The sequence below is a fragment of the Pteropus alecto genome, unplaced genomic scaffold, assembly GCF_000325575.1.
Source record: "Pteropus alecto unplaced genomic scaffold, ASM32557v1 scaffold41, whole genome shotgun sequence".
Classification (NCBI taxonomy): Eukaryota; Metazoa; Chordata; class Mammalia; order Chiroptera; family Pteropodidae; genus Pteropus; species Pteropus alecto.
The window spans coordinates 416,273-430,916 of NW_006430464.1; the positions used below are offsets into that span (position 1 = coordinate 416,273).

The following is a 14,644-nucleotide window of genomic DNA, read 5'->3' on the forward strand; positions in this document are numbered from 1 at the left end:
TGAACAGGCTTTACAATTAGTAAATGAGGCCATAGAAAATACACAGGTCTATCACATAGACTCCTCCCTGTCTTCGATATTAATAATTTGTCCAACTAAACCTCTTCCAACTGGAATTATATGGCAGAAACCAGGGCCAATAGAATGGTTACATTTGTACAATTCTGCTTCAAAAGTTCTTAACCCTTATTATGAGTTAGTTTCTCTTCTTACAGATAAGGGTCGAACTTGGATGCGACAGCTCTTGGGAAGAGATCCTAATATAATTATTCCTTATAATCAGAAGCAGCAAGCATGGTTAAATCAATATTCTGATTCGTGGTCATTATCTGTAGCGCAATATAATGCAACCATTGATTGTCATTATCTACCTGATAAGCTAATACAGTTTCTAATACAAACACCTGTTATTTTTCCAAAGGTGGTTTTTCAAGTACCTATTTCTAAAGCTATTACTGTCTTTATGGATGGTTCCAATAATGGAGTTGCTGCTATACATACCCCTACTCGGACTTACTCAAAGCAAACTAACGTGACTTCATCTCAGAGAACTGAGTTATTGGTTTTAGTATGGGCTTTAGAGCCGTTGGTTTTAGTATGGGCTTTAGAGCTGTTTCCACAACAACCTGTAAATATTTATTCAGACAGTGAAAGTGCTCATCAAATTGTTAAGCAATGTCATCAAAGCCAAATCCATCTGCTTTTTCCTCATTATGGAGTTAATCCACGAGGACTGTTAACCTAATCATATCTGGCAGATGGACGTTACTCATGTTGGGTCTTTCCGAAATACTCCATATGTTCATACCACGGTAGATACCAGTTCTGGCTTTATCTATGCCACTGCTCATTCAGGTGAAAGTACTGAACATGTCATTGGTCATTGTTTGCAAACTTTTGCAGTCCTTGGCCTTCCCAGGCAAATCGAGACTGACAACGGGCCTGGATATACTAGGAAAGCATTTCAACAATTTTGTAAATTTCAGATTGCATACCTGACAAGTATATCCTATAATCCTCAAAGACAAGGCATTGTGGAACGTGCCCACCGTACCCTAAAAATTCAAATACAAAAACAAAAAGGGGGAGTCAGCACCATAACTCCTTAGAGTATCTTAAACCAGGTACTTTTTCCTTTAAAGTTTTTGAACACAGATGATGATGGTCGAACAGCCGCAGAACGGTTCTGGTCTCCTTCAGGTTCGTTGGAAGGATCCATTAACTAATGAATGGCATGGCCCTGATCCCGTTTTAGTGTGGGGCCGGGGGCGTGTTTGTTTTTCCTGAAGGTGCAGACGGACCTCGTTGGCTGCCTGAGAGGCTGATCAGGCATTGTGAAGATGGCGGATGGATCACATTCGGAGAAGCTCATCCTTCCTCTGAAGCGCCTGAAGATCACTCCTCCGGTAGTTCCACAATCCAGGGGAACTCGGAGCGCAGGTAATCCCACGTGGGGGGATATTAAACCCATGATTGGTCTCATCGCCTTGTTGCTCATAAAAACTGGATGACACCTGGAGGGTACGTAGCCTCTTTGATGACCACCCCGAAAGGACACATTCGAAAGTACTTGTGGCGAGCCTTTGCAGCTTTGGACTTTGTTAATCTATCCGATTCGTCTACTGCAGATTTGAATATTAAGCATAGCTATGGGGTTCAAGCCTGTGTTGTTGCCTCCTATGTTTTTTTAGTTGGACAATTGCAAATAAATGCTTCAAATGGACTTCTTAATGTATCTCGTACCAATTGTAATTCAACCGATTGCGTGGGTCCCCATAATAAGGGGTCAGATCTACTGGTTTTAAATCAACCAAGTTCTATCATGTTACCAACTAAATTAGTAGAACCTCGGTATGATGATAGTGGGGTACGAACTCTGTTAGAAATGAAATCTGCTTCGAGTAGAGATAAGGGAATTATCGGACTTGTTGTTGTGGGACTAGTAGCTTTCGTGTCCTTAATAGCTGTTGCAGTAACTGCAGCAGTGGCCTTATCTCAAAGCAGGCAAAATGCTAACTTTGTTAATGAGTTGGCTCATAATACTTCTATGGCTATGAAGACACAAGATACCGATTTAAAATTAGAGGTTAAGCTGAACGCCTTAGAATCTGTCGTAGTGCAGATAGGAATTTGAAGTAGAAGCTCTGTAAAAAAAGAGCGAGTGTGCGCTGTCGTGCTGCTTAGAAGGGGTGTGTGTAACTAATGTAATCTCTAATCAATCTAAGTGGAATTGGCAACAGGTACAATTGCGTTTACAACGTGTTTGGCATCAGTCATTGAAGTCTAGATTTGCATAATTTCCATCAGGAGATCTTGGATATACAGAATGCAAAGGATACTATTATTAATCCAAGAGATTCAGCTAAAGATTTATTAGATAATTTGCAAGGATTTAATCCTTCCAACATGCTTAAATATACCTTTTGGATTTTAGCTGGAATCGTCTGCTTACTTATTGTATTCTTCTGTGCTTTTCCAGTCCGCTGCCGAATCATCCAGCGACAATTAATACAGTCTCAAATTGGTCTGCATTCATTGCGGCTTCTAATTGAAAGGGGGAAATGTGGAGAGTGGTTTGTAAGCTGACGAGGTCCTTGGAAACTGTGAGGGCAACCAAAGGTTCCCTCGCCTCCGCAAATTCTTCCCGAGAACAAGATAGTACAACTATAGCCACAGGCAGATAAATAAGCTGAAGGCCATGAGCAAAGGTGGTCTCGGAGAAACAGAAAAAACAAAGTTACTATGCTTTAGAGAAACTGCTTATCCTGGCAGCAATTGTATTTTCCTGTATAAAAGCAGCTTGCAAAAATAAAACTGGACCATCGTTCACCATTCGGTGGACTTTGGACCTCCCGATCGATCCCTGCTTTCTGTCTTCTTTCTTTTCTTCATGTCCCACCGTTCCCACTCGAGTTTATTTTCCAGGGCCACGCTGGACGTGGCAGGATTGACCACTTGCTGGATGTGGCACTCAGCCTTCCAGCCCCCAAACCACCCCCTCTTCTTCGTGGTGTATCTATTCTAAGTTCCTCTTGTGTCTACCTACGTGAGGCCCTTCCCTTGATAGGATTTAGAGTGGAGGGTGACAGGGGTGGGGGACATTCGAGTGTCCAAATCTGTTGCAAGGGTTAAACCCCGGTCTTCAGGCTCATTCATTTGTTAACCATTTCCCGAGGCTTCCTTTGCACCAGGCCCTGCTCTGTGAGACACAGGCATTTCAGGCCTGTTCTGGAGATAAGGGTGATAAAGCTGGACGCAAGATGCTAGATGTCACGGGCTGCTAACGAGGACATGGCGGGGTGTGGGGGCGATAGCCTGTGCCAGACACTGTACCCTGCACTGCCCACGCACCATCATAAATTCTTCTGTAAAGTGGGGAATGATGATAACAGTACCTGCTTGGCAGAGTGTTTGTGAAGATAAATGATTTATGGACCAAACAGTAAACTTTCATTATTTTCATCTCGTTTCATTCTCAAAATCACAGCTGGCTTCCTTTTCTGGGGCAGCCATAAATTTTCTTTTAAAGCAGGCTGTGATGTGGGGATTTCGAAACCTCAGTCAGCCTATACATAGTCTAAGTCACTTCCCAGCTGGGGTTGATTTTGTCCCCCAGAGAACATTTAGCAATGGCTGGGGACATTTTTGCTTGCAACAGCTGGCTAACAAGGGGAAGGCTGTGGGGTGGTATGTGGTAGGTGGAGGCCAGATATGGCCCCAAGCACCGCCCATCGTGGCCTGTCATAACAAAGTTATTCAGCCCCAAACAACAGTGCCAAGGCTGAGAAAGCCCGGCCTGCGCGGTGGTCTGCTGTGCTTTGGTTTTTCTCCCCCAAAACTAGTTTACAAATTCACTTATTTCTGTGTTGGTTTTAGTCTCCCGCTTTGAAAGTTTCTTTAGCTAAATATTTAAGCAGATCTCAACACCACTCGCATACTTTTGAGTGAGAACTTGGTAAAAAGGTTAACTTCGAGCTGGGTGTCAGTGAAGAAAAGAGGATGTGAAAGCCGGCCTGCCCAGGTGACTAACCACCACTTGCTTAGTTGTGTGACCTTGAGTAAGTGGCTTAAACCTTTCTGTGTCCTCCTCATGGTCATTGGGGATGGTAATAGCAATCGTTGGGAGAATTCAATGAGTTAATGTATGTAAAGCATTAAGGCTAGTGCTTGGCACTTAGTGCGGTAAAGTGTGCGGGGCGTGGGGGGTGGGCAGTGTCTTGTCCTACGTCAGTTACTTGAGGTAGCAGTCATCGGCAGTGCAGAGACCTCAACCCGTTCCCCTTGTCCTTAGTGGCCGTGTTCCTCAACCAGCTGGCACCACTGGGCGGAAGTTTCTCGTGGGCACTGCAAACATTTTACATTAACCACCAAACAAAGCAGATTTTGAGTCAAAAAGCGTCGTCAATAATGAAGAGTATCATCACAGACAAGAAGGGGTTAACCAGGTAGAGAATCATGCACACCGAGTCTAACAGAGATCGTTAATTTTTACTTGGACATTTTATTCAGTGTAACTTGAACAATTTGTCCTTGAAAACATTCCAGTGAAAACACACACACACACACACACACACACACACACACACACACACACACACACCCAGCTTTACTAAGCTCTAATGCTTTGGCCATTCTGAATCCAGAACATCCCAACACGAGCCAAGCGGGTGGAAGAGAAATACACAGCGCGGTGCAGGGCGTGTTGTGTACATACCACACCCGGAAGCCCTCTGCCTCGTTAGATGAAACAGGTTCTCTGCCTCAAAAGACATTTCAGACCTCGACGTCTGGAAGTTTAGGAACCGCCTTAGAGTGAAAGCACAACCCGATCTGGGGCAAGTATTTCTGAGCCTAACAGATCCAACCAGAAAGACCTCCTGATGGAAAAAGTTGGTTTCATTCTGAGAGAAGAAACAGATTTCTAATGGTGGAGCTTAGGTGGGAGGAGGGGCTCCCGGGTGGTTCGGTTTCCACGCCTTCCCTGTCTGCAGTGTCTTTCCTGGAAAGCGTGGGCCTTGGAGAGAACATAATATGTGACTTAAGTCAGCCAAAGGTCCCCTCTGCCTCAGCCTCTCCCTTTTCATTGAAAAGTGGGGCCTGATAAACCTGGGTAGAGAGAGCACTAGGCATCCCACCCTCTGACCATTGATTCCCTCAGCCTAACTCAGAAAACAGAGCTGGGACCTGCCAGGGAGGAAAGGAGACCCGCCGGGACCTTCTGGACCAGGCGGGCTCCTACAAGATGGATAAGCACATCCACGGCAGCCAGGCAAGTTGCTTTCTACAAATGAAAATATGAAACGAAACTACCACATCACTTGGAAAACGTGGATGTATGCTCTGCTGACTCAAGTCTCGAAACACGCGTGAGATTTGCTGCTAGTTTAGGACATCAGATTTTTTTTCTTGACATCTTATGTATCTTTGGGAAACAAAAAAAATATAGGTTGATTTTATTGTATTTGGTTCAACAGTTGTGATGTAGTCTAGTGTGTGTGTGTGTGTGTGCGTGCGCACGCGCGCACGCGCGTGTGTGCGTGTGTGTTTAGGCGTTAACAAGAATACATCCTTATGCTTCCGCACCTGGTGACATGATTCTTGCTGCCAAATTCTTTTTTAGAAAGATCACTGTTCATAATTTTTTCCAAGAGCCCGAAATACGGTAGCTCTGTCTTACGTCCTAATCCTTATCATTGCAATATGAATTACAAAATGAGGAATAAGGAAAAAAAATCATTTGTGACATCTGCAAAACCCTCAGATACTAAAATGCCTCTGTCACGTTTCCTGTGGAGTCAGAAGGGCCATGTTTTTACTGAGCTCTCCAGGGGACAAACCACGCTTTTGATAGCAGCAGCCTTTCCTGTCCCAGCACAAGGAGGAGGCAGTCTAGAAAAGGGAGCTCTCCCCTGTGTGTGTGCAAAGCCATGGAAGAGAGCCCGGGGGTGCGGGGATGGGGCAAAAATGAGAGGCTTGTAAAATGGGAGGAGTAACCTTCTGGTTTTTCTCCCAGAATGGAACAGCAGAGGGGGCTCCTGTTATTATTTCTGGGGGTATAACTGCTTGTGGGGTTATTCTTCTACCAAAACTAGTACCACCGTGGCTTCACGTCCTGAGGTGGAAGACGAGCTGCCTTCCGCGGCCCAGGTCTCCTCCCCAGGGATCCCCAGCAGGCCGTGCGCTCCAGCGTCAGCTAGATCCAGCCTGTGGATGTCAGTGAGGAGGATGTCAGTGAGGATCTGACGCTGTCACCTCGCCCTGCATCAGTAAGCTTGTAGGGGCCTCCGATGCGTCCAGCCCCTCGGCTTTGAAGAGTTGGTGGGAAGCCCCGTGGAGGGGCCAGAATCGAAGCAGGAGGCAGCGGGCCTGGCTGGTGGCGATGGAGACAGTGCCCATTACCTATTGCTGCATCATTACACATCACCCCTAAATTGAGTGTCTTTAAACAGTCGTTAACTCTCAGAGTTTATGTGCGTCAGGAATTCGAGGAAGGGCTTAGCTGGGCAGTGGTCCAGGTTTTTCAAGCAGTTACAATGAGATGTGGCAGGAGCTGGCCAGGCACCTCCATCTCCTGTGACCTCAAGGCCTCTCTGTGATGTCTCTGCAGTGGACTAGTTTGGGCTTCTTCACAGCATGGTGGCCTAGAGCTTACGTGGCAGCTGACGGCTTCAACGTAGAAGCCGAGTGGCCTTTTCTGATGGAGCCTCAAGAGCCACTTAGTATCACTTCTGCCACACTCCATTCACTGAAATAGCCATAAAGGTCTACCCGATTTTATGGGGCAGGAACACAGGCTCACCTCTCCACAGGAGGAGTGTCATAGTCACCTTGTAAGAAGGGCCTGTTGGATAAGACACTGCGGGCATTTTTACAAAAAATATAGTCTGCCGCAGAAGGAAAGGAGGCACAGCCAGAGGTGAGCGGGGACAGCGGAGCCCTCAGTGACAGTGGGAACTGAGCAGGAGGGTATTCCGAGACGTAGGGAGAGTGGGTGGCCTGAGAACCGTCCAGGAGGAGACCTGTGGGAGGGAGGTTAGGACTGGCGCTCAGGAGGCAGAGGCAGGACTTGGAGTCCATCGGAAGAAAAGTGCCAGGAGGTGATGAGCTCGCTGGGGGGGTAGGGGGTAGGAGGGGGGAGGAAGAAACAAAATGGGAGCCAGAGGAGAGACGCAGGCAGAATCAGAGGTGGAGGGGAAACCAGGACAGCATTTTTGAGTCACCTGGGGCTGCTCGGAGCCCTTCGTGCTGGCGTTTGAGTTCCCAGAGCTGCCTTGATAAAGTACCACGAGTTGGGTGGTTTAAGACAATAGAAATCCTTTCACGGAGGCCAGAAGGCCAAAATCAAGGTGTGGGCAGAGTTGGTCCCTCCTGGACGTTCTGAGGGAGAAACCACCCTATGCCTGTCTCCTGGCTTCTGGTGGTTGCCAGCAACCCTCGGCGTTCTTGGCTTGTTGGCACATCACTTCACTTTACGCCCCTGTGGGCGCTTTCTCTCTGGGGCGTCACACGGCCTTCTTTTTAGAACAGCGGTCATTGGTTTTAGGCCCACTCTAATCCAGTAAGACTGCATTGTAACCTATGACGTCTGCAAAGACTCTATTTTCAAATAAGGTTCATTCCGAAGTGCTGGGTGGACACGAATTGGGGTGGGGGAGGTGTCATGATTCGACCCAGTACAGCTGGGTCATGGAGTTTCTGAGGTAGGCCCCAGATTGTCTCTGGCCTCTACTTCTCTCGGGTGGCCCCTTGAAGATAATGATCCCAAAGAACCTGACGATGGAGCGGTGGGGTGGAAAAGAAGCCACTGTGGAGCTGGGAGGCCAATCCCAGCCACCTGACCGCTGGACACGGCACCACGCAGCAGCAGCGGTGCCCTGCTCTGGACAAGCCCAACTCGGCAGCACCTGCTCTTTCCCCTGCATCCCTTCCTGCAGCGCTGGCAACTGCACTATGCTGTCTATGTGGCGAACCAGGTGTGGCAGCGACGGGGAAGGGCAAGGGCAAGAGGGCACAGGGCTCCGAGCATGGTCTCGGACAGTCTTGGCTGAAGTTATCACTCTCTGAGCTGAGAGTGTCTGGCCAGAGTATCCGGAGGGCTGGATTTATGAGTCAAGAAGAACTGGAGTTGGAGGGAATTAGAGTCAAGGGCTATAGGCGTGTGCTAGACTGGCTGATCTAGGGTCAGCTCGAATGACCCTGAAGGACAGGCCCAGTCTCACTGAGTCTGGGCCTGTCTGTGACTGGGGGCGATAAAGCTAAGGGGTAAATTAAAGGAGTTTGGGGTCAGTTAGATGCTTGTTTGAATCTCGGCCTTGCCCCTCTGTGTGGTCTGAGTGTTGGAACAGTCACTAATCCATCCATCCATCCAACACTGTTACTCAGAGTAACTATGTATAAGTTCGAGAACAGCTTATCCTCTGTGCCATGGTTTTCTCATTCATGAGACAGGGATGATAACAACACCTCCATCACTGGGTTGTGGGAAAAATTAATTTAATGAATGTAAAGCAGTGAGGCCAATACCTGGCACATAGTAGGTGCTCAATAAGTGATGTGATGACGATGGGTGATTGTGATGATAATGATGGTGATGATTGGTTTCGAAGGTGATGATTCTGGTAGTGACTCTTATAATTAAGACGCTGCTGGTGACAGTGGTGATGGTAATGGTGATGGTGGAGCCCCTGCTCTCCAAGGGGCTGCAGCCCCTCTACACCAGCCTCATCGTGGACATCAACTCGCCAGCCTTGGGAGCGCCCAGTGCTGAGTTGATGGGTATCTGGAGGCTGGACTGAAATCCTAGAGACTAGGGTTGCAGGGCAGCCCTCCCACCCGGTTTCTTATTAAAGGAGAGTTTATTTTACTTGTTTCTTCTCTGCCGGCCCTAATCCCCATCCTTTCATTTCCATTCATTCGGGGTCCCACTCATATTCACCAAGCACTGGTTCTCTTCACGCTGTTCCAAGTGCTTAACATACTTTTACTTCTCATGCAAATTCATGGGAGTAGGCACTATTATAATCTTCCTTTTGAAAACCAGGACAGATGAGTTAAATAACTTGCCCAAATGGCGTAGAATCAAATACGAGAAACTGACTCCTGGTCCTGTCCACTTAAAGATTATATCAGTCTGCTTCTTGTAGCAAAAAAAAAAAAAAAGGCGGGGAAAAGAATGAATAAAAAACATGAAAGGATGGCTGAATAAATTGCAGCACGTGCATATACCATGCAGCCGTCGAACAGCTGTATCGTAGCGTGAGAACAAGGTGCACAATGTACGATGATTCTATATTTACAAAACAAAGAGGAAGGAGTTTTTACCCAGGTGTATGATTATGAGCATAGTAAAGAGTATGTGTGGATAACAGTTGTTGGCAAAAAGCCAGAGTAGTTTTGGCTTGCAGGCCACATGGTCTTCTGCAAAAAGCCAGAGAGTAGTTTTGGCTTGCAGGCCACAGGGTCTTTGCCACAATCACTCAACTCTGCCATTGGAGCCCCAAACCAGCCACAGACAATACATAAAGAAATGAATATAAATGTTCCAATAAAACTTTATTAAAAACAAAATGAAACAGGTGGCTGACCAGATTTGGCCAAGGGCCACAGTCTGCTGACTCTTGGTGTATAGGATTAGGAGCCTGCATAAAAATATGAAAGAATCCATAGTAACTAAAAGGTTGACACTGATTATTTATGGAGAGGCTCGCCATAGATGGTGGAGGTGGAAAGAAAAAGGGAGGGTAGAGCTAAGCTAATCATGAACGAAGAGAAAAACTATACTATGAAGACCAGTATAGTATATACTATAGAGTCACATTTATGCATTTACCAAAAACATACATTCATGTGTCTATATACATAAACGGTTAATTATTGACTGCATTCTCAGGATATCAATATCAATAGCGAATAAATCTGATAAATACAATTAGATTATTCTTTTAAAAAGTAACCTATCCATGCCTCCTATTATGCAGTGGATTCTGTGGCAAACTCTACAGAACTGAGGGTTTGCGTGTATATGTATATATGTTAATCTGACCACATATACGTACATATATAAATATACATAATATTTTGCAGTCATTCAGTTTGCTGGCACTTTAAAAACATTGATATTCCACATTAAACAGGGTTATTAATATAATTTCCTATAAACTTGCCCATAAATCTGGTAACAATCTGTTTTGAACCACTTTCTATAGAAACACTTTTCTCAGTACTTTTACCAGGATTTCTTGCCCAGATGAATTTTATAATCTTTAATGAAAGTAGTACAAATATGGACGGTTCCATTCTTGTTTCTTTTCTGAGTAATTTCCCTCACATAAAGTGTGAAACTTTGGGATATGCAATACTTTTCTACAGTTTTTCTGAAGCATGAAGTTTTAACATACAATTAAATAACTTATGAGACTTTTTCAAGAAATTCAGAGACTTTGATTTATGGAAATGTAAATGCATACTAAGTATTGATTTCTAGGTAAAGCCTTTCTGAGAATAACTGCTTTTTTAAGATTTGTCTTTGGTATGAGTTGTTTGGTGTTTATTAAAATTTGATCTGTTGTTGAAGGCCTTCCCACATTTAGAACAAACATAGGGTCTCTCTCCTGTGTGAATTCGTTGATGCACTTTGAGTTGTGGTTTCTTACTGAAGGATTTCCCGCAGTCACAGCATTCATAAGATTTCCCTCCAATATGAGTCCTCTGATGTATCATCAACTCTGATTTCTGGATGAAGGCATTCCCACATGTGTAACAGGCAAAAGTTCTCTCTCTAGTGTGAGTCATCTGATGTTTGTGGAAATTTGACCTACCGTTGAACGCCTTCCCACATTCAGTGCATACATAGGGTTTCTCTCCAGTATGAATCCGCTGATGCTCTGTGAATTGGGACTTGGAAGTGAAGGCTTTCCCACAGTCACTGCATTTGTAAGGCTTCTCTCCAGTGTGAATTCTCTGATGCATGCTGAGTATTGACTTCTGGTTGAAGGCTTTCCCACATTCACGGCATATGTGGTGTCTTTCTCCAGTATGAATTTTCTGGTGTATGTTGAGGTGTGACTTTTGGGTGAAGGTTTTTCCACAGTCGCTACATTCATAAGGTTTCTCTCCAGTATGAATTCGATGATGTATATCGAGTTGTGACTTGGAAATGAAGGATTTTCCACAGCTGCGGCACCGATAAGGCTTCTCTCCTGTGTGACTTCTTTGATGCACAATCAGGTGTGCCTTCTGGATGAAGGCCTGCCCACATTTAATACACACATAAGACTTCTCCCCTGAGTGGATTCTCTGGTGCAAGCTGAGCGTCGACTTTTGGGTGAAGGCCTTTCCACATTCGTTGCATACATACTGTCGCTCACCGGTATGAATTTTCTGATGTATAATGAGGGTCGAATTCTGGGAGAAGCCTTTCCCGCATTCACTGCATTTGTAGAGTTTTTCTCTAGTATGAGTTCTTTGATGCCTGAAGAGAGAAAGCATCTGGAAAAAGGCTTTTCCACATTCATGGCATTTATGGAGCTTCTTTCTAGTGTGCGTTTTCTGGTGTGTAAGCAATTGTGACCTCTGAATGAAAACTTTTCCACATTCCTTACATATATAAGGTATGTTAGCTGAATGATCTATCAGATGTACATTGAATTTTGGTGGTGGGGTGGAGGCTTTTCCGCATTTGCTGCATTCCTGGAAGTCTTCTACACTATGGAATCTCTGTTGCCTAAGAAGGTGTGATTTCTGGGTGAAGTCCCTCCCACATTCGGTACATTTATCTGGTTTCTCCTGAGTATGAGTTTGATGTTGTGCGAGTGACTGTTTATGGCTGAAGACTTTTGTACATTGATTACCTTCATAGAAGTTCTCTCCTGTATGGACATTCTTGCAGCTAGCATTGGAAGAGATATGGATGAACAGCTGACCAGATTCAACAATCTCATCAGGGTGTTTCGTGGTATTGCTTTGATTTTGATGATTTACTCCCAAGTTAGGCTTCAAACTTTTTGCAAACGAACAATGTTTATGAGGACTTTTTTGTGAAGAAAGAAGGTCGGGCTTCATATGAACGATTTCCCCAGGGTCCTTATACTCACAATCTTTCTCTGTATTCAATTTTTTCTTGTTGAGGAAAGCCCTTTGACATGAAGGTTTATTTTGATTGTGCTGATCTCTCTCTGTACAGTCGGCATCTTTCCACAGTTCTTCTAAAATGGAACACCAAGAACCATCTCTTGTGATTTTGCCCGTCACATCATTATGAAATGCAATTATTTCAGAAATTTCTTGTTGTTGGGTTTCAAGCCCAAACTCCTCTTCTAAAAGGAGAAAAAGATGAAATAGACATGATGAATAGCTAAAGAAGGATAGAGGACAAATCATACGGAGCTGACTGAGATTGACACAGGAAGTAGTTGAGTACGTAACAGTGGTGGTGTTGGCAGTGAGGGGAAACAGTCGCACAGCCCTTAATAAATGTCAGGCACTTATCTATATAGCACTTAGCATTTGCCAGGCAATGTTATATGTGATGCACACATAAACTCATTTAACCCTCACAACCTATGAGGTAACTGCACTCATTATCCTTGTTTTATATATGAAGAAAAAGAGGCACAGAATGGCTGAATAATCGGTCCAAACCACTTTGCTCATCCGTGGGGAAAATCATATTTGAATGAAGGTAACTTGGCTCCACTTACGTAGGCGGTCTAGATACCCAGACCTAGTGGGATGACTACAGGGTAAAAGATAAAATAGACAAGGGTGTTATATGACATCTGTTAATAGCTAAGTCTCTAAGGAGCTCAGTATAGGTCTTTGTGAAACTGAACAGAGGAAACCTCATTTAAAATGGAGTAGGAAGGCCAGAAAGAGGCACTCTCACACACTACGACCCGACATCTATTACACACCCCAACAGGAAGAACTATCAATTACAGACCCCAACAGAAAGGAACGTACTTTGCATTCCTGACAAGAAGTGTATCTACTTCACTACCCCAGCAGGAGGAAGGGTGGTTCTCTTCTTGCCTAGCAACAAGCCCAGCCAATGGGAACCCACTCAATTCAGCTCATGAGAAGCCATCACCACCGTGAACTCTTGCTTTCCTCCAATGGACCTTTGATCAAAGCACCGTCTCCCAACTACCTCCTTTTTCTTTATTGAGTAAGATTCCTCTCCTTTGTTTGCTGGACTTGCCTATAGTTTTTTGCCATAGCAGGCTTGTTCTGAATTGCAATTCTCTGCTATTCCCGAATAAACCAATTTTTACTGGTAAAAATATCTGGCTGCTTTACTTTGAAGGTCATCTTCATTAGCTTTCAGATCTAAATTGTAACTAATCTCCCAGCTTCCTTCCACTTCTTAGAAATAATACCAAATCCATCAGCCCTATATGTCCTCTAAAAAACTGTCGAAGTGTCAATCTTGACAGAGCCAAGCAGTGAAAGAATACCTATGCCCATACTCAACTCTCCATGAAACTGAAATTTGTTTTCTTGAGCCTAGCAATACATGTATGTCCCAAGAAAGGTACCCTGGAAGACTGAGCAAGCAAACTGTCCCTTAGAACGTTTCACCTTTCTTCTCCAGAAGTTACCTGTGGCCAGGTACATGGCTGCCGAACTACGTAACGGTCACAATTTCCTTTGCAAAGAAATGTGAAAGTGAGACCATTTTTGCTGATGGAATGTGCATACAACATTATATACTGCTTCTGGGCCAGGGTGGTAAACCACGGCTTCTCAATACCCTCCGCTTGCCTTTTCTGCCCAGTAAAACCTGGCTGGGGATGCAATACACAGTCAACCACGCAGATCAACAATATCGTAAAGGATAGTGCAGCAATGACAAAGGAAAAATGGCGGAGTGAATACACAGTCAGGCTTCCTGTAGACCTGCTCTTAAGAACTGCTTATAGGAAAGAAATCATTCTAAAAATTATATTTGTCTTTGTTATAACTTTCAGCTTTATGCTACCTAATATACATTTGTTTTCTTTTCTTTTTCTTTTTTTGCCAAGAAAGGGAGTCACTGATCATCCAGTTTACTAGTATAAAACACAAGTCACAGCAGATTCTCAAAACGAACAAACAAAAACAGAGCGATAAATTTTACTACTACTTTGTCCCACCAGAGATTTAAATACTAAGCATGATATGACTATCATATATTGTTTCTTTTGTATGTCAGTCACTTAAATAACTGTATTCCAGACCCCTTCTTCTGGTAAAAATCCTCAATCATCTTTTGCTTTTTTTTTAATGAAAATAATCTTTATCATTAACTTTTTTTTTTGTGTGTGTGGCAAAAATACAATATAAAATTTACCATCTAGGGGTGGCTCCATAGCGTAGTAGTTAGCACATCTGCTTTACATGCAGAAGGTCTTGGGTCCGTGCCCCAGGTGGAGCCAAGGACCACACGAGGGTGCGCCAGGCCCAGGGGGCGTGAGGCCCCGGGTGCATGCTCACGAGCATGTGGGAGGAGACACCCCGCCTTCAGAGATCCGGTTCTTAAGGGGAAACGGCAACATCCATGGGTCAGGGTTGGAAGTGAGGGGGAGGAGGAATTAAAGCGGGGCAAAAAAAATTTACCATCTTAACCATTTCTAAGTCTACAGTTCAGTATATTAAGTACATTGCC

At 44.6% G+C, this 14,644-nt stretch overlaps 1 protein-coding gene across 1 annotated transcript in view; it reads right to left on the reverse strand.

Annotated features, from left to right (window-relative positions):
* Positions 1-9,533: 9,533 nt before the first annotated feature.
* Positions 9,534-14,644, reverse strand: part of ZNF175 (zinc finger protein 175) — an 11,464-nt gene continuing 6,353 nt past the window's right edge. The window contains exon 5 of the mRNA XM_006904981.3: positions 9,534-12,314. Within this exon, the coding sequence (XP_006905043.2) occupies positions 10,513-12,314 (1,802 nt within the window). The 3' untranslated portion in view covers positions 9,534-10,512. The remainder of the gene's footprint in view (positions 12,315-14,644) is intronic.